Source organism: Grampus griseus (assembly GCF_964374135.1).
Source record: "Grampus griseus genome assembly, chromosome: 6".
Taxonomy (NCBI): Eukaryota; Metazoa; Chordata; class Mammalia; order Artiodactyla; family Delphinidae; genus Grampus; species Grampus griseus.
The window spans coordinates 94,356,221-94,373,614 of record NC_139000.1 but is presented as its reverse complement, the minus strand read 5'-3'; the positions used below and the strand labels follow the sequence as shown (position 1 = coordinate 94,373,614).

Below are 17,394 nucleotides of genomic sequence, written 5' to 3'. Positions count from 1 at the left end.
GAGAGAGTGGCATGGACATATATACACTACCAAACGTAAAATAAATAGCTAGTGGGAAGCAGCCGCACAGCATAGGGAGATCAGCTCAGTGCTTGTGACCACCTAGAGGGGTGGGATAGAGAGGGTGGGAGGGAGGGAGATGCAAGAGGGAAGAGATATGGGGACATCTGTATATGTATAACTGATTCACTTTGTTGTAAAGCAGAAACTAACACACCATTGTAAAGCAATTATACTCCAATAAAGATGTTAAAAAGATAAAATAAAATAAAGTGCACCTGTCGGTACTTCCCTGGTGGCATAGTGGTTAAGAATCTACCTGCCAATGAAGGGGACATGGGTTCGAGCCCTGGTCCGGGAAGATCCCACATGCCGTGGAGCAACTAATCCTGTGAGCCACAACTACTGAGCCTGCCTGCCACAACTACTGAAGCCCGCGCATCTAGAGCCTGTGCTCTGCAGCAAGAGAAGCCACCACAATGAGAAGCCTGCACACTGCAATGAAGAGTGGCCCTGGCTTGCTGCAACTGGAGAAAGCCTGTGCGCAGCAACAAGACCAAACATAAATAAATAAATAAATTTATTTAAAAAATAAAGTACACATGTCCTCTGACCCCCAGCAGTCCACACTCACCACAACACAGGACACACAGGAGTGGAGTCCCAAGGGCACTGGTTTCTTTGGAAAGAGCCTGAAAGCAGGTGGTGCTCTGGGAAGCTGACTCCGAGGGAGCGTCAGGGCAAGCGTTTATCAGTGAGGGTGCAGGGTCCATACCATCAGCAGTGGACAAAGGAAGGGGCACAGCAGCTTTTCCACGGGGGCTCCAGGGCTCACATGACCCACCAGAGCTGTTCCAGGTGGGTCAAAACCGCCAGACCTGCACAGACCTGGACAACCCATCTGGTTGGAGACCCACCCGCAGCCTCCCTCAGGAGGCCTGCCTATGCCATGAAGCTGAGAGGCGCTTAAACGCCACACTGGATGAAGTCAGGTCCCTGGGAACCCGAGATACTCCTTCAGGCCCTGGGTTTCCCTCTGGGACAGCTTCTGGCTCAGTCGTGGGAGCTCCTCCCAGTGGCCCTAACTTATGACCAGAGGCAGGTCATGGCTCGGGATGGGGCCCTCATCCTCTTCTTCCCAGTGTGGGGGATACACTTCAGTGACTTGTTCACATGACTAGATGTTCTAGTAAAAGGGAGGCATTTTGAGCACAGTGCATGAGGCCATGGTCTCCCTTCTGGACTTGCCCAGTGTATTCACATTTGTCTATTCTTACAAAGGGGTCCCAGGCTGGACGAGATTCAGGCTCTGGAGATGCTTCTGCTTCCCCTGCCCTCTGAACACCCAGGGAGTGTCTTCCTCCCAAAGGCTGCACATCAGACTCACCCAGGGGCCTTTAAACATTGCCAACACCCAGGCCACAGCCCAGACCCGAGGAAACCAGCATGACATTCCTCTGCAGGCAAGTCTGAAGGGCAGCAAATCGAGTACCAGAACCCAGGCTCCTTGTTACTCCAGTGGGGCCACATCAGCCTCACCCAGAAGCTGCAAGGAATATAGGCCCCACTGTAGACCCACTGAGTCAGAATCTGCTTTTCAACCAGATCTGCAAAATCCGTGAGCACAGGAAGAAGTGAGAAAGCAACTGGGAGCCACTCGGCCCTCTCCTGGGTCTCCCTGGCACTAGCCTCCGCTGCCACTGAGAGAAGGGGCACCTGGCAGAGGAGGCAGGACCATGGGAGCCCGGGTTTCCCTGCCGACACTTGTATTCATTTCCTGCAGCTGCCGTAACAAAGCACCACAGACTGGGCAGCTTAAACAACAGAAATGTATTGCCTCACAGTCCTGGAGGCTGGAAGTCCAAGATCACATGATTGGTAGGGCTGGTTCCTTCTGAGATTGTGAGGGAAGGATCTGGTCCAGGCCTCTCTCCTGGGCCTGTAAATGACTGTCTTCAAGTTCATGTGGCATCTCCCTCTGTACATGTCTCTCTGTCCAAATTTCCCCTTTTTATAAGGACAAAGTCATTCTGGATTAGGACCCACCATCATGACCTCATCTTACCTAAATCATGTGCAAAGACCCCGTCTCTGAGTCAGTTCACACTAGCAGGTACTAGGCTAGGACTTCAACATCATGTTGGTGGCACAACTCAACCACACTTTTTCCAGAGTGTCTCAGGGTGAGGCTGGTGCAGCAGCCCCCTCCTGATGGGTTGGAGCTGCCCACCGTCAAGGGAAGTGTAGCGAGTCTCCCAGAAGGTGGCAAGCTGACTTTAGCTGCCCCAGCCATCTTCAGAAAGCATCCTCACCAACTCACAGCAAAGCCTCAGGGTCCAACTCTGAAGGAACCATCAAGTTCAGAGCTAGAATCTCTCCGAGCTGGGAGTGAAGCTCTGGTTGGACCCCAGTGGGGACCCAGCCATTTCCAGTCTCTTGAGATGAGCCAGTGAACAGAATGACATAGAGTCCATCTGCACAGTGTTATGGGCTGTGTCATGTGCCCCAAATTCTAAAATCCTAACGAAGGGGAAATATGGACTCAAAGACAGACACTCACAGAAGGATGGCCACGTGACGACATGGAGAAAACAGCTGTCTGCAAGCCAAGGAGAGAGGCCTCAGGAGAAACCAGCCCTGCCCACACCTTGATCTTGAACTTCCAGCCCCCAGGACTGTGAAGCGATAAATGTCTGCTGTTTAAGCCACCCTGTGTGTGGAGCTTTGTTACAGCAACCCTGGGATGCTGCTGCACACAGGGATGTTGACCGGGGGAGGACTTGGTTCTGCTGGCCTAAGGGAAAGGTTGGTCACAGGAAACAGCATGTAGAATGTGGTCTTGGGGGCAGGGCCTGATGGCCACACCCAGCTGCAGACATACACACAGGTGTGCAGACAGGTGTGGCAGGCAGTCTGAAGAACACAATTTGGTTCTTGTTCTGTGAGACATGGGCCAGGAGCAGCCCCACTGGGCCTTGGTCCCTGCATGGACTCCAGGGCAGCCTCTCCTGAATGCCCATCATCGTCCCTGGCCAGGGATTGCAAAGTCTGTTGGGGCCACATGTGAGACCCTGGGGCGCTCAGCAATAAGACGGGGCGTTCACAAATGCCGGGAGCCAGGGACATTACCATTGTCTCTATGAATCTGGCCTTAGTTTCATCCACAGGTGGTGTGACCTGGTGAAAAGGAGGATGGAGAATGTGGGGGCCAGGAGTGGCCCTTCTCAGAGCCTGATGATGTCCTGATGGGGCTGAGCTCCAGGGGGCCCAGCTTGGGGGTGTAGAGGGGGTAGTAAGGGTCCAGGCAGAACCCACAGTAGAGTGTGGCCCTAGCAGGTGACTTCTCTCCTCTTTTTTGGCACTACTCGCCCACCTCCTCTCACACCACCTACACCCAGTTTCTCCCCTCCCTCCCTCCCTCCTCCATTCTCTCTCTCGCTCTCTCACTCTCTTGTTCTCTCTCTCCCAACACCCAACTTCTCTCTATCGTATTGGCTGTTGGCAGAGATGCGTTCACCATGCAGCTATCTATAATTCGTATAATCCTCAGGGCCTGGGGTTTGCATGGGCTCCTTCCAAGATCCTTGGAGAGGATCTAGCAAGGTAGTTATGTTTTTACATAAAGTTTTCCCAAGTAAGAAATTTGATCTACAATCTCTCAAGACAGCTGTCTCTTTCCCCTCCATGTTCCTGGGTAGCATTGGAATAGCCATGGGCACTGTTAAAATTCTGGGAAAGGAAAGCCAAGTTAGGGATGCAGAGAGCCTGGGCTCCCTGCAGCAGAGTAGCTTGGTTCCCTGCGTCTTCCATGTATACTTAGGTCACTGCCAGCCTTCCAGGCAGCCAAGGCCACCACCCATTCTACTGAGCACGTGGTTTGAGACGGGAAGGTCACAGGTGATAGGATAGTGTCCTGTTTGCTAGCACTGGATTGGTGGGGGGGGACTTGCAGGAGGAATATGGTGGCCACGTGCAGGGCTGGAAGCGTGTCTGAGAAAACCTCCTCATGGTGGGAGGAGGGGAGGTCCTTATTGTGAGGTGAATCCCCCTGGCAGCCACACGCCCTGCACAGTGAGGCTTATACAATCATTCATATGATTGCACCATGCTTTTGTTTTTTCTTTTTGATGGGAATTAATGGAATTTACCAGAATTCCTATTTTCTTGCATCAAACCTGTAGCCATCTTACACTCAGTATGCAGAATTGCACATTTTATATCTCCCAGCACTTTGGACCAGTCTTAGCACACCTGGGCCAGAGCCGACTCTGGTGGTTCCGATGAAATCTCTTTCTTAAAGTCGGCTCCACAACCCTGCGTGTGAGCTTCAGACTCCACGAGGCTGAATCCGCCCTGGCCTCTGGGATAGACATAAAAGGTATTCGGTTCCCCTGTTCCAGGGCTTCAGGGATGTGGACCTCCACCGGGATGTTTGTAAGGGAACGGCTTCAAGCTGAAATTACCGTGGATTTTGCTCATTGTTGGGCATCCTGCAAGTCATCTGGGGACCCAGGTGCTAAGGCTCATGCATTCGAGGCTGAGATCTCCCAGATTCTTCTCCTGAGCGAGGCCTGAACCTCACAGGTTCCTCTGAGCCACCCTGAGCTGACAACAGCTCCTGACGCCTTCTCAGGTCCCCCAAACCCCATCCCCCTATTTGTCAGACTCTGCCAGCAGAGAGGGAGTGAAGGAGGCAGCTCAGTTCACAGGCTATTCCCCAATTTGCTGACCAACACCGACAGGCTGTTCCCTGTTCTTCCATGAAAAGTTGGAACCCACATCACAGAAAAGTGATGAAGTTTAACAGGGAGAACCACGAAGTCAGACTTCTACCAGCCAAGAGAATTTTAGACCTTCACTCTTCACTGGGCCACTTTGGGATTGCAGGGACCTCTTAGAGGACTGTCCTGGCAGGTGTTCAGTGACCCATCGTAGAAAACATCGGTCCACGCTGTTTGGCTTCATTGGAGAAACCCAACCTGCTGGAACTCAAGGGAGGCTCTGACCTTAACTTCCTGTCCCAGGATCCCAAATGATTCCAAGTCCCCTAAGTCAGAGCCCTGATAAAAAGGAGCACCAGTGATGGGCCACACAATGGGAATGGATTGTACTTTTAAATATTGTCAATGCCTGGACCTCCCTGGGCCCCATTTCAGAGGAATGCAGCCATGCTCTGGGAACGCAGCCTGGACATGAGCCTTTTTAAGGCTCCAGTTGATTCTGCTGTGCAGTCCGTCCTGGGACCCAGTGGTATTAGACAAAGACATCTGGGCTGGCCACTTTCTGGGTGCTCTTTTCTGAGTCAGGGACTTTTCATTTGTAAAATAAGGAGTTAATAATCACAGCTATCTCAAAAGTTGGTTGTTTTTTTTATTTTTATATCAGTCCTGTGTCTTTATTAAAGAGAGTTAGAAAGAGACTAGGTCTGGCAACCAAGGAGTGAGGTACTGGCCAGAAACGTGGGGATGCAAGGGCAGATTGATGGGCTGGGAGGGGCTGAGGATACCAGGTGCTGGCAGCAGCTGAGGAGGTGCCCGAGGGTGAGCTTTCAGGCACTGGGGTCGGTGTGGGGGGTGTTGGGTGATCAGCTGGTTCCGCAGGGCATCCAGGATAGATTGGGCGGGCCTGGAATCTCCCTAGATCATCCAGTGGTCCTGATCCTGTGAGCTGCCTTCCATGTCCACCTCACTGACCTCTCCATCATCGGGTGACTCATTGTAGCCATTCGTCTCATCCATGCCCTGCGCGTCCCCATCAACCTCTGAGTCCTCTTCACCATCTTCATCTTCATCTTCCTCGTCAACACAGTGCCAGGCCTGATGCTGCTGTTCCTGCTGCTGCAGCCCTGTCTCCTCCACACAGGGTCGATCCAGATTAAACCACAATGTCTCAGTCACACAGGGGAAGGGCGAGGGGAACAAGGTGCGCATGGCTTCTAGACTGGGTTTGAGTCCTGGCTGCACCACTTACTAGCTGTTTGACCTTGGCCGAGTCACTTAACCTCTCCAAGACTCAGTTTCCTCATTGCACCGTGAGGTGGCAGCTGGCGGCAACCCAGAAGCACTTCACTTTCAAAATTTGGTTGTTTTTAGGCTTAAAATAGAAAATATATCTGAAAAGGCTTTGCCAGCTGTATTATGCAAATGCAACTTCTATTACAGAGGGCTCAAAAATGACACTGCACATACCTAGTCTACCAAAGCAGGCTGAACCATTTGTGTGCCTGAGCAATGCTCTGGGCATTCACACACTGTTTGAATTTTTTACTATAAAGCCCTTTGCGTGCTGGTGCTCAGTGGTCAGAGGTGCAACCCATGGGCTGCTGCAGGGCATCATAGAGACATTCATTTCTCTGACCCGTGAGTGCTCACTGGGTGCTCTCCAAAAGCTGAGAATGGGGAGAGAGGAAGACTATGACCCCCACAGACGCTAATTCCACCCTCAAGTGATGTGGATAAGTAGTCTAACTTTGTTTTCTCTCCTGATGAAGCCTCCAAGAATCACCAGTGGCCTGAGGCTTCACCCAAGGACCAAGTAGTGTCCACCCCTCCCTGTTGACCATGCAGGGAGTTGTCTTTGGGAAAACCTGGGCCATGGTTGGCTTCCAAGTGCCGTGCACTGTCGCTCTGCTGGTTAGGCTGGTTCCTCAGGGGCAGGAGGACAGGGAATTGCAGCAAAAGTCCAAGTTCCACTGAAGAAGTACCTGCAGGTCCGGAAAGGATGCCCCCTGCTCTCGGTGGACCCGATTCTCGCCTGACTTGGGGCTTCCCAGCACCCACCCCACCCTCTCACCGCAGAGCAGGGGGTCAATCTCTGCGCAGTGCAGGGAAAGCAGACCTTTCCTTGTGCACTGAAATACTTGGCTCTTTCGAAGACGTCAGTAACAGTGCGTCAGGCCCCAGGTCCATGCAGGTAAGCGGGGAAAACCTGTTCTACACACTGAGAACTGAAAGGGGAAAAGCAGTTCAAGCTGGTTAATAAGAGAGAGTTATTTTCATGTTGAGAAGAACATTAAAAGTACAGGAAGTTCTGAAAAAAAGAATAGACACAGACACCTGTTTGACAGAGTCACACACACTCACACATACACACAAAGAATCCCTGGGGAAACATTACAAAAGAATACAGGTCCCATGAGCCAACTGTGGACCCTGTGTTTCCAAACGATAACATACAGAAGTAGGAATTCGGAATAGAATGAACTCTCTGGCACTTTAGCCAGCGAGTTCTCATCGCAGAATGTTCAGGAAAGGATGTCGTACTGACTTGAAGAGAAGAGTGTCCCAGAATGAACAAATGTCTAAAAGTTTTGCTTGCAGAGTAAAGTCGATTGACGTGGCTCTCTGTTCCATGCTATGCTTTACCCCGGCAGCCCTTTTCTTTGGAGAGATCTCCTCTGCTCAATTCTGTCCATCTCAGGACAGAACTCATCTCTGAGCCAAGGAGAGTCTGCTCGGGTCCTAGTGTCCTGATACCCGTTGTGTGTTTAGGTCACTTTTTTTCTGATTTCCCCGCCATGTTCATAATCGTGTGAGGTACAAAGTGCTGGTAAATGGGATTGGCTTCATCAAGCATCCTCTTTTCTTTCTTCTTCAGGGTTGAATGCTGACAGAAGTAAGAAGAGGTGGGGAAGGATGGAGCAGGCTGGAGGCTTATCAGGCAGTTCGTGCTCCTCAATTCTGACAGGTAGTGGGGGTGGCAGCATGCTGCAGTGTAAGTTTGCTCACCTGGGCACCCTGGCAGGCAGAAAGCTCCCTGGCATCCCTGGGAACACAACCAGTGTCCAGGGGTCCTGCTCTCCCAGATGCCTTCAGTATGAGAGGAGACACTTCTCTGCATGTTCTCCAAGCATCTCCAGGTGCATCATGAAATCGAAAACTCGCGTCCTGCACAGCAGATGCAGATGACTCGCCTACTTCGGTGAAAATCACTTTCTATCTGGAACAACCCACCCGAGAAGGACTCGAATTCAACAAAATGGTTTTCTTTTTTTTTTTTTTTTAACAGCTTTATTGGAGTATAATTGCTTTACAGTGTTGTGTTAGTTTCTGCTGTATAACAATGTGAATCAGCTATACATATACATATACATATATGCCCATATCCCTTCCCTCTTGCATCTCCCTCCCACCCTCCCTATCCCACCCCTCTAGGTGGTCACAAAGCACCGAGCTGATCTCCCTGTGCAATTCAGCTGCTTCCCACTAGCTATCTATTTTACATTTGGTAGTGTATATATGTCAATGTTACTTTCTCACTTTGTCCCACCTTACACTTGCCCCTCCCCTAGTACTCAATTCCATTCTCTATGTCTTCGTCTTTATTCCTGTACTGTCCCTAGGTTCATCAGCACCATTTTTTTTTGTTTTTTTAGATTCCATATATATGCGTTAGCATACAGTATTTGTTTTTCTCTTTCTGACTTACTTCACTCTGTATGACAGACTATAGGTCCATCCACCTCACTACAAATAACTCAATTTTGATTCCTTTTATGGCTGAGTAATATTCCATTGTATATATATATACCACATCTTCTTTATCCATTCATCTGTCGATGGACACTTAGGCTGCTTCCATGTCCTGGCTATTGTAAATAGAGCTGCAATGAACATGTGGTTCATGACTCTTTTTGGATTATGGTTTTCTCAGCGTATATGCCCAGTAGTGGGATTGCTGGGTCATATGGTAGTTCTACTTCTAGTTTTTTAAGGAACCTCCATACTGTTCTCCATAGTGGCTGTATCAATTTACATTCCCACCAACAGTGAAAGAGGGTTCCCTTTTCTCCACACCCTCTCCAGCATTTATTGTTTGTAGATTTTTTGATGATGGCCATTCTGACCAGTGTGAGGTGATACCTCATTGTAGTTTTGATTTGCATTTCTCTAATGATTAGTGATGTTGAGAATCCTTTCATGTGTCTGTTGGCAATCTGTATATCTTCTTTGGAGTAATGTCTATTTAGATCTTCTGCCCGTTTTTGGATTAGGTTGTTTGTTTTTTTTTGATATTGAGCTACATGAACTGCTTGTATATTTTTGGAGGTTAATCCATTGTCAGTTGCTTCGTTTGCAAATATTTTCTCCCATTCTGAGCGTTGTCTTTTATCTTGTTTATGGTTTCCTTTGCTGTGCAAAGCTCTTAATTTTGATTAGGTCTCATTTGCTTATTTTTGTTTTTATTTCCATTTCTCTAGGAGGTGGGTCAAAAGGGATCTTGCTGTGATTTATGTCAAAGAGTGTTCTTCCTATGTTTTCCTCTAAGAGTTTTATAGTGTCTGGACTTGCATTTAGGTCTTTAATCCATTTTGAGTTTATTTTTGTTATTGTGTTAGGGAGTGTTCTAATTTCATTCTTTTACATGTAGCTGTCCAGTTTTCCCAGCACCACTTATTGAAGAGGCTGTCTTTTATCCATTGTATATTCCTGCCTCCTTTATCAAAGATAAGTTGACCATAGGTATATGGGTTTATCTCTGGGCTTTCTATCCTATTCCATTGATCCATATTTATGTTTCTGAGCCAGTACTATATTGTCTTGATTACTGTAGCTTTGTAGTATAGTCTGAAACAGGGAACCTGATCTCTCCAGCTCCATTTTTCTTTCTCAAGATTGTTTTGGCTATTAGGGGTCTTTTGTGTTTCCATACAAATTGTGAAAGTTTTTGTCCTAATTCTGTGAAAAATGCCAGTGGTAGTTTGATAGGAATTGCATTGAATCTGTAGATTGCTTTGGGTAGTATAGTCATTTTCACAATGTTGATTCTTCCAATCAAAGAATATGGTATATCTCTCCATCTGTTTGTATCATCTTTAATTTCTTTCATCAGTGTCTTATAGTTTTCTGCATACAGTTCTTTTGTCTCCTTAGATACGTTTATTCCTAGGTATTTTCTTTTTGCTGCAATGGTAAATGGGAATGTTTCCTTAATTTCTCTTTCAGATTTTTCATCATTAGTGTATAGGGATGCAAGAGATTTCTGTGCATTAATTTTGTATCCTGCTAGTTTACCAAATTCATTGACTAGTTCTAGTAGTTTTCTGGTAGCATCTTTAGGATTCTCTATGTATAGTATCATGTCATCTGCAAACAGTGACAGCTTTACTTCTTCTTTTCAGATTTTTATTCCTTTTATTTCTTTTTCTTCTCTGATTCCTGTGGCTAAAACTTCCAAAACTATGTTGAATAATAGTGGTGAGAGTGGGTATCCTTGTCTTGTTCCTGATTTTAGAGGAAATGGTTTCAGTTTTTCACCACTAAGAATGAAGTTGGCTGTGGCTTTGTCATATATGGCCTTTATTATGTTTAGGTGAGTTCCCTCTATGCCTACTTTCTGAAGGGTTTTTATCATAAATCGGTGTTGAATTTTGTCGAAAGATTTTTCTGCACATATTGAGATGATCATATGGTTTTTATTCTTCAACTTGTTAATATGGTGTATCACATTGATTGATTTGCATCTATTGAAGAATCCTAGCATTCCTGGGAACCCACTTGTTCATGGTGTATGATCCTTTTAATGTGTTGTTGGATTCTGTTTGCTAGTATTTTCTTGAGGATTTTTGCATTTATGTTCATCAATGATATTGACCTGTAGTTTTCTTTTTTTGTGACATCTTTGTCTGGTTTTTGTATCACGGTGATGGTGGTCTTGTAGAATGAGTTTGGGAGTGTTCCTCCCTCTGCTATATTTTGGAGGAGTTTGAGAAGGATTGATGTTAGCTCTTCTCTAAATGTTTGATAGAATTCGCCTATGAAGGCATCTGGTCCTGAGCTTTTGTTTGTTGGAAGATTTTAAATTACATTTTCGATTTCAGTGCTTGTGATTGGTTTTTTCATATTTTCTATTTCTTCCTGGTTCAATCTCAGAAGGTTGTGCTTTTCTAAGAATTTGTCCATTTCTTCCAGGTTGTTCATTTTATTGGCATATAGTTGCTTGTAATAATCCCTCATGATTCTTTGTATTTCTGTGGTGTCAGTTGTTACTTCTCCTTTTTCATTTCTAATTCTATTGATTTGAGTCTTCTCCCTTTTTTTCTTGATGAGTCTGGCAGTGGTTTATTAATTTTGTTTATCTTCTCAAAGAACCAGCTTTTAGCTTTATTGATCTTTGAGATCATTTCCTTCATTTCTTTTTCATTTATTTCTGATCTGATCTTTATGATTTCTTTCCTTCTGCTAACTTTGGGTTTTTTTGTTCTTCTTTCTCTAATTGCTTTAGGTGTAAGGTTAGGTTGTTTATTTGAGATTTTTCTACTTTCTTGAGGTAGGATTGTATTGCTGTAAACTTCCCTCTTAGAACTGCTTTTATCGTATCCCATAGGTTTTCGCTCATCGTGTTTTCATTGTCATTTGTTACTAGGTATTTTTTTATTTCCTTTTTGATTTTTCAGTGATTTTTTAGTTATTTAGTAGTGTATTGTTTAGACTCCATGTGTTTGTATTTTTTATAGTTTTTTTTCCTGTTATTGATATCTAGTCTCATAGCACTGTGATCGGAAAAGGTACTTGATATGATTTCAATTTTCTTAAATTTACCAAGGCTTGATTTGTGACCCAAGATATGATTTATCCTGGAGAATGTTCCATGAGCACTTGAGAAGAAAGTGTATTCTGTTGTTTTTGGATGGAATGCCCTATAAATATCAGTTTCAATTAGGTCTATCTTGTTTAATGTGTCATTTAAAGCTTGTGTTTCCTTATTTATTTTCATTTTGGTTGATCTGTCCATTCGTGAAAGTAGGGTGTTAAAGTCCCCTACTATGATTGTGTTACTGTCGATTTCCCCTTTTATGGCTTTTAGCATTTGCCTTCTGTATCGAGTGCTCCTATATTGGGTGCATAAATGTTACAATGTTATATTTTCTTGGATTGATCCCTTGATCATTATGTAGTGCCCTTCTTTGTCTCTTTAATAATAGTCTTTATTTTAAAGTCTATTTTGTCTGATATGAGAATTGCTACTCCAGCTTTCTTTTGATTTCCATTTGCATGGAATATCTTTTTCCATCCCCTCACTTTCAGTTTGTATGTGTCCCTAGGTCTGAAGTGTGTCTCTTGTAGACAGAATATATATGGGTCATGTTTTTGTATCCATTCAGCCAGTCTATATCTTTTGGTTGGAATATTTAATCCATTTACATTTAAGGTAATTATCGATGTATATGTTCCTATTACCCTTTTCTTAATTGTTTTGGGTTTTTTAGGTCTTTTCCTTTTCTTGTGTTTCCTGCCTAGAGAAGTCCCTTTAGCATTTGTTTTAAAGCTGGTTTGATGGTGCTGAATTCTCTTAAGTTTTGCTTGTCTTTAAAGGTTTTAATTTCTCCATCAAATCTGAATGAGATCCTTGCTGGGTAGGGTAATTTTGGTTGTAGGTTTTTCCCTTTCATCACTTTAAATATGTCCTGCCACTCCCTTCTGACTTACAGAGTTTCTGCTGAAAGATCAGCTCTTAACCTTATGGGGATTCCCTTGTGTGTTATTTGTTGCTTTTCCCTTGCTGCTGTTAATATTTTTTCTTTGTATTTAATTTTTGATAGTTTGATTAATATGTGTCTTTGTGTGTTTCTCCTTGGATTTATCCTGTATGGGACTCTCTGCACTTCCAGTACTTGAGTGACTATTTCCTTTCCCATGTTAGGGAAGTTTTCAACTATAATCCCTTCAATATTTTCACAGACCCTTTCATTTTCTCTTCTTTTTCTGGGACCCCTGTAGTTTGAATGTTGGTGTGTTTAATGTTGTCCCAGAGGTCTCTGAGACTGTCTTCAATTCTTTTCATTCTTTTTTTTAAAATTCTGCTCCCTGGCTGTTATTTCCATTATTTTATCTTCCAGCTGTCTTATCCATCCTTCTTCCTCAGTTATTCTACCATTGATTCCTTCTAGAGAATTTTTAATTTCATTTATTGTGCTGTTCATCATTGTTTGTTTGCTCTTTAGTTCTTCTAGGTCCTTGTTAAATGTTTCTTTTATTTTCTCTATTCTATTTCCAAGATTTTGGATCACTTTACTATCATTACTCTGAATTCTTTTTCAGGTAGTCTGCCTATTTCCTCTTCATTTCTTCGGTCTGGTGGGTTTTTATGTTGCTCCTTCATCTGCTGCATATTTCTCTGTCTTCCCATTTTGCTTAACTTACTGTGTTTAGGGTCTGATTTTTGCAGGCTGCAGGTTCATAGTTCCCTTTGTTTTTGATTTCTGCCCACAGTGGTTAAGGCTGGTTCATGGCTTGTGTAGGCTTCCTGGTGGAGGGGGCTGGTGCTTGTGTTCTGGTGGGTGGGGCTCGATCTTGTCTTTCTGGTGGGCAGGGCTGTGTCCGGTGGTGTGTTTTGTGGTGTCTGTGAACTTATTATGATTTTAGGCAGCCTCTCTGCTAATGTGTGGTGTTGTGTTCTTGTCTTGCTAGTTGTTTGTCATGGGGGATTCAACACTGGAGGTTGCTGGCCATTGGGTGGAGCTGGGCCTTAGCATTGGGATGGAGATCTCTGGGAGAGCTGTTGCCGATTGATATTACATGGGGCTGGGAGGTCTCTGGTGTACAGTGTCCTGAACTCGGCTCTCCCACCTCAGAAGCTTAAGCCTGACACCAGTCCGGGCCACTGAGACCCTGTCAGCCACATGGCCAGGTACATGGGGATTTTCTTGCCTTTTGGGATGTCTGAGATCTTCTGCCAGCATTCAGTAGATATTCTGTAGGAGTTGTTCCACATGTAGATGTATTTTTGATATATTTGTGGGAGGAAGGTTATCTCCACATGTTACTCCTCCGCCATCTTGAAGGTCCCGCAAATGGTTTTCTTTTTTTATTTTCCAAATGGTTTTCTTGATCAATGATCTTTCCTACCTTTCCTTTCCTGTTCATTGTCTGTGAAGCTGAGGTGCCACCTCTTCCCCCATGTTGGGGGAGGAGGGACTCAGAGCAACTGTTCACAAGCTGTGGGTATTAACAGTGCTGTCTTCCAAAGAGCTTTGACATCCTTGGTGGTTTATAGAAATTCATGGTGTCATTTCATATGTGCTATGCAGAATAAACAGTACTAGACACTGGCTCTTTACTTTTATGAACGAGGAAGAGTTGTTTGTGAACAACATACAATTTCCACTCACTGTTCCACAGTTGAATTGTTGTCATGGAAAACTGAGTCATTTGAAGACCTCAAAGACTGCAAAGGCATAAAGTCTCATGAATCACGACTTGGGTAAAATAACGCCTCGCTGAGAAAATAGCTCCTGGAAATGTCCTCAGCTGAGTAACATGTGGGCTGAGAGCATCACTTGGTCAGCTAATGCCCCATAAAGGGGCAGTGACTGGAAGTGCCCAGATGGTGAGATCATGAGTTTAAACAGGCACAGGACAAGTTTGAATCAGCTCAGGACGTGCTGGGTGTCCAGGTGGATTTTTGCTGGATTTGGTGGTGGTGGCTCTGGAAATGTGTACTTTCTTAATGTAGGTTAATTTTGTAAAACTACAAAATAATAAATAAGTGGTCTTAAAAAGAGCTCTATGTAATGAAACATCAAGTTATGTGCCCTGGGTCCTCCTTCTGTATCAAAATGCTATCATTTTATTTCTTTTTCTTGGAAGGAAAGATTGATTATATGTGTCCCAGTGTTGTGTGTATGTGTGTTTGTGTTTGTGTGTGTGTGTATGTGAGAGAGAGAGAGAGAGAGAGAGAGAGAGAAGGAAAGAGAGAGAGGGAACATGATGTATAAATAACCCACATTTGAGAACAGGACAGGGCTGGTTTTTCAGCTAATAAGAACAGGGTAACTGTTTCCTTGGATGATCTCAGGGACAGAATTACGTTTCCACAAGTGCACAGTATCCCACTGTAGAGATCCCTCCCTCCTGCGTGGTAAGTCTGGCATTTCCTAAAGTCTGTGAGGAACACCAGCTTGGTCTTGCTAGTAGGCATTGAGCACAATAGTGCTTCTGTGGTCAAAGAAGCCGGGAAAATGATGAGCTAGAAAAAAATGTGTGAAAAGGTCTTTGTTGCACTTTATTCCTTGAACTTTGGGCTAATGGGGCACCAGAGTCCTTACGTGGGAATGCACTCAGCAGTGTTATTTGATCAGGGAACTGCTGGGTGCAGAGCACAGCTCTGTCTTCCAGACTCATGTTTGCAGGAAGACACCTGTGAGCTGTTTCTCCAGTTTTTCTTTGGATGGACAGCAGGGAGAAGGAAACGGCGTAGGGCCTGGGGCCTGACTGTGCTTTGCCTCTGCTGGGCTCCCAATACCTGAGAAAGGCCGTGATTCAGGAGGACTTGCTTTCCCTGAAGCAGGGACAAATTCCACCCTGAGGCCACAAGCCAGTGTCTAGATGGAAGCAACTGCTGCATAAAGTGGGAAATGGCAGCATCGTTTGTCCTGAACTAGAATCTCTTTCTGGCTCTTTCAAATTATTTTCATTTTTCTGAAAATCAGCTTTATGTTTCAGAAGCTGGGAGCCACTCATGCTCCTGGCCTTAGGTGTTCTACAAATTGATAGGCAGTTCAGGGTCACACGAGTTGTCACTTCCATGTATCAGGTGGTCATTTGATACGTTTCTTTATAGCAATGTCATTCATAGCCCCCTCCCCCCCATATGGGGGGTTAGTTTTCAGACCCCTCGGTTTGGCCTGTGTGGGTGGGATGGGAAAAACACATTCTCTTCCTCCAGTCAACAACACCAGAATGGGCCAATTTCAATGAAATGGAACTCTTGAGTGGACAAGAAGTCACCCAAGCTTACAGGAAGTCAGCTGTTCTCTGCCGCCCCCCTTTCCTTCGTGCCCCAGCAGCTCTCATCTTAACAGCAGCTCAGGACAGACAAGGTCTAATGGGTGCTTCTTCTAAAAAGAGAAAGTGTTTATTGGCTGGTTCTGAAGTCCCCTCCTCCCCTTGGAAAGACAAGGGCAGGTCTTAAAATCTCTCTCTGCCCGAGCTCACTTTGGTGACAAAGCCATCTCACATCCCTGCTTCCAAGGATCACAAACATGTGATTACCTGGGTTCTGCGCCCTCCCTGGGGTTGAAGAAGTCACTGCCTGAGCTGTCACACAGTGCCACCTGCTGGCCTACAGAATCCCCATCGACCAGGTCGCCCATTGCTCTTGGGAGCACAGGCTGTGGGGCCCGCTGGTATTTTTAGAATATGGCTCCTGGCCTCTGTGGCCAGCACTTACACATGTCATCGTAGGTCAGTGGGTAACCCTCAGCTGCAGTCATGCACATCAGGAGGTTGAGTTTGCATGACTCGCCCAAGGTCAGTGCCGGAGACCACCTGTTGTGCCCTGCTTCCAGGGAAACCAGCCAAAGGGCTTTTTGGCAGTCATCCCCCTTCTGGGGCCCTCCTGGTCTCAGGGCCCACCAATGGAGTGTGAGGCCAGCCAACCCAGGTCTCCTCCAAACCTCTGCCTGCCAGGAGCCGGAGGACCTCTAGTGGGGCTGGGAGGGAGGCTGATGGCCAGGAGAGACTCTGGTACTTTACCCAGGCCCAGAGCAGGTAGAAGAGAGATGACTAGATCCGCTAGCATGTATTCCGAGGCAGGATGTCTGCCCCACAGTGGCATTGAAGTGGTCATTCGGAATAAGGTTCAGTGTGCGTGTGTGCTTATTGCAGTGTGTGTATGTACATGGTGTGTGTGTGTATGTATGTGTATGTATGCGATGTCCATGCATGTGTGTAACCTCCTTTAAAACAGGGGATGGGGGCTCTGGATATCTTTTCTTGATACCCCCAGTGCTCCCTAAGCTATCTGTACAGAGAAAGGGAAAGTTCACCAGCCACAATGCTGCTCTGGCCTCTTTTGGGATTTCTGTCTCGTTAGCCCACCTCTCATTAGTGTACGATGTGAGCTGTGAGGCTCTCGCTGGGCAGATCCCCTGCCCGTGAACAGAGGATCATGGCGGGCCAGGGCCCTCCTTGACAGGCCTTTTCCTTCTGTGCATGGCAGAAGCTTCCAGATCTGCTCCGACCAGCCTGCATACATCCATCTTTTTAGGATGTGGCTGGGGACTTACCATTTTTTAAAATATATGTTGCACATTTGACAATGCTGTTTGGCACCGTGGATTTGACAGTATAACCTATCATACTTTAATCACATCCATGAAAATCATCACAAAGCTCATTTAAAAGTTTTATTAAAAATCACAGTTGAAAAAAAGTCCAGTGACAAAAGATTGCTCTTCTGAAATGAATGGAGAATATGATGCCCGGATTGACAGGTAGAGTGTGCTCTTTGGGAGTGTGGGAGCCTGATAAACCGGCGGTCACCCCTACATGTGAAAACCCAGGTGGGGTTGCAGTCATTGGGCTGGGGTAAATGTGAAGTCACCACGCAAAGGACAAAGGCAAGGCTGGTACCAGCAAGTGCAGGGGAAGGACATGCTCAAACGAAAAGCAC

At 45.8% G+C, this 17,394-nt stretch overlaps 1 protein-coding gene across 1 annotated transcript; it reads right to left on the bottom strand.

Moving 5' to 3' along the window:
* Window positions 1-5,636: 5,636 nt before the first annotated feature.
* On the bottom strand, window positions 5,637-5,951 carry LOC309824370 (anaphase-promoting complex subunit 15-like; the record flags this gene model as incomplete). Its single annotated transcript, XM_082657214.1, has 1 exon — window positions 5,637-5,951. Exon 1 carries the CDS (start codon window positions 5,928-5,930, stop codon window positions 5,637-5,639), a length of 294 nt encoding a protein of 97 aa, XP_082513340.1. The 5' UTR covers window positions 5,931-5,951.
* Window positions 5,952-17,394: the final 11,443 nt, after the last annotated feature.